Source organism: Macrobrachium nipponense, chromosome 26, assembly GCF_015104395.2.
Source record: "Macrobrachium nipponense isolate FS-2020 chromosome 26, ASM1510439v2, whole genome shotgun sequence".
In the NCBI taxonomy this organism is placed as follows: Eukaryota; Metazoa; Arthropoda; class Malacostraca; order Decapoda; family Palaemonidae; genus Macrobrachium; species Macrobrachium nipponense.
The window spans coordinates 35,160,492-35,162,680 of record NC_087215.1 but is presented as its reverse complement, the minus strand read 5'-3'; the positions used below and the strand labels follow the sequence as shown (position 1 = coordinate 35,162,680).

At 50.5% G+C, this 2,189-nt stretch overlaps 1 protein-coding gene across 1 annotated transcript; it reads right to left on the bottom strand.

Moving 5' to 3' along the window:
• Positions 1-1,324: 1,324 nt before the first annotated feature.
• On the bottom strand, positions 1,325-1,768 carry LOC135199633 (uncharacterized). Its single transcript, XM_064227793.1, has one exon. It carries the CDS (start codon positions 1,766-1,768, stop codon positions 1,325-1,327), a length of 444 nt encoding a protein of 147 aa, XP_064083863.1.
• Between the last annotated feature and the right edge of the window lie 421 nt (positions 1,769-2,189).

Genomic DNA, 2,189 nt, shown 5'->3' with positions numbered 1-2,189 from the left:
ATTTGTTGGGTCAGTGCTAAATGAGAACAGTATCGCTGCTGTTATTGGGTTAAGGTGGCCTTATGGCGGCACGAATACTGCTCTTCGAGCTACCCTTCAGTAAAGTTCAACCCTGTAGGAGAAAAGATGTTTATGAATAAAAGAATAAATGTTTGACGAAAGAGACCAAATAATCACCTTTTAGAGCAGTGGTTCTCAACCAGGGGAAATTTCAGAGTTTCATGGGAGGAGTTATGACCGTAGATTGGCAAAATACACCAATTAACGATTGCATAGCCCTTAAGCAAGGAGCGAAGATGGCACCAGGAGTTTCAAGAAATGGTGACTGACAACGAAGATGAAGCTGTGAAAATGCAAGGTAAATGGGAAACCAGATGACATAATAACGAGCAGCATCTGACAAGCAGCTTTGGCATTAGCAGGGTGGCAGGAGACCCTTTAGCAGGCCACCCTCATGGCCAAGAAGACGATAGTCTCGCTCTGGAAAACCTGGAGAACAATGTTGATACTGAAGAAGACCCTGTTTCTGAAGATGACCTGCTGTACCCTGAGAACATTGTGGCCTGTCTTGCCCGACTGCAAGACAAGGATATGAAGCAACGTATGCTGGTTATCATGCAGAAGCAAGAATCAAGAGCATGATGGTCAGGGCTTTCATTAGAAGATCTCTCACCCATTGTTGTACCTGGCGGTACACTTACCAAGAACTCCACCGTGCCTGCTCGTTAACAACGGGTACCCAAATAAGCTTATAAACAGAGAAGTCAGAACAGCCCTGGACAGATGGTACAATTGAAGTGAGAGCTCACAGCCCCATCCCTATGACAATGTCACGATCAAGATCCTCTACAAGGCAACAATGCACTCGCAGTATAGAGAAGATGAAAAGGCTATCAAGATAGATTTTGTCATAAGTTACAAGAACTGCCGAACAAAGGACCTGATCATGAGGAACAACCCCATCCCACCAGTATGAGATCCTTTGAAGCAGTTGATCTTGGTAGTACACTAGTTCATATGCCCTGTCCGTGGATGTCCTGGCACCCATATTGGAATAACCACAATGTGCCTGTCTAAGGGCATCTGCCATGCACAAGTAGGGCCCATCAGGAACCACAATTCGGCGATACACAGTGAAGCCATCTCCCATGTTGGTATTATTCTGAACACAAAGATGATCAGGAGGGCCCCAGATCAAAGACATCTGCTCCTGTTGGATGCTCTCCTCATTCAACAAAAAAGCCCTCTTTAAATACCACACAAGAGGTGCTTTTCCTACCTACAAGCCTACAGATGAATTTCCGGGCGGCTGCACGAAGTTTTGTCAGGGGTCCTCGTCATGGTTGTCGACCAGGAAGAATTCACCTGGCACTGTCAAGGTTTCCCCATAGACTTTCTCTGCAGGTGATGGGTCGCCGTTGGCTCTTGGGGTGGTACAGAGGCCGAGGAGGACCCAGGGTAGTTGTACCTTCCAGTCTGGGCCTGTGCAGCGGGCCATCAGGGAGGCCTTGATGGAGTGGTGAGTCCTTTCCACCATGCTGTTTGCTGCAGGGTTGTAGGCCGTGGTGGTGTGGTGCTTCGTCCCCATCAGGCGTGCCAGGGCGGTCCAGAGTTCCAAGGTGCAGCCGGTTCCTTGGTCCATTGTGACGCCATCTAGCACTCCGAAATAGCTGATCCAGCTGGAGAGGAGGGCTTCGGCGTAGGTGTCAGCAGTGGCTTCCGACATCGGGGTGGCCTCTGGCCATCTGATGAACTGGCGGACCACCATCAGGATGTATCTGGCGCCGTCGGATGGAGGAAGCGGGTTGACAAAGTCTACGTGTATGTGCTTGAATCTCCGCCTGGGTTGAGGGAAGGTGCCTACTCCTGATTCGGTGTGCCTTCATGTCTTGCTGCTCTGGCATGTGATACAGTTCTTGGCCCACTCCCAGGAATCCTCCTTGATGCCATGCCATACGAACTTCTTTGTCAGGAGTCTGGTTGTCGTGCGGGGCAACGGATGTGAGAGGCCGTGTGTCATGTCGAATACCAGCTTCCGCCGGGAGGCTGGGACCAAGGGGCGCAGGCGGCCGGTGTTGGTGCCGCACAGGAGCATAGTTTTGGAAGAACTGAAGGGGATGTCTTCTCACAGGAAGGAGGTGATGGCGGTGCGGTAGGCTGGTACTTCAGGATCAGAGGTTTGCTCTTGA

What these genes read in the sequence shown, in the direction of transcription:
- LOC135199633 (XM_064227793.1), bottom strand. Translation starts at nt 1,768, where the DNA reads ATGGTGGTCCGCCAGTTCATCAGATGGCCAGAGGCCACCCCGATGTCG.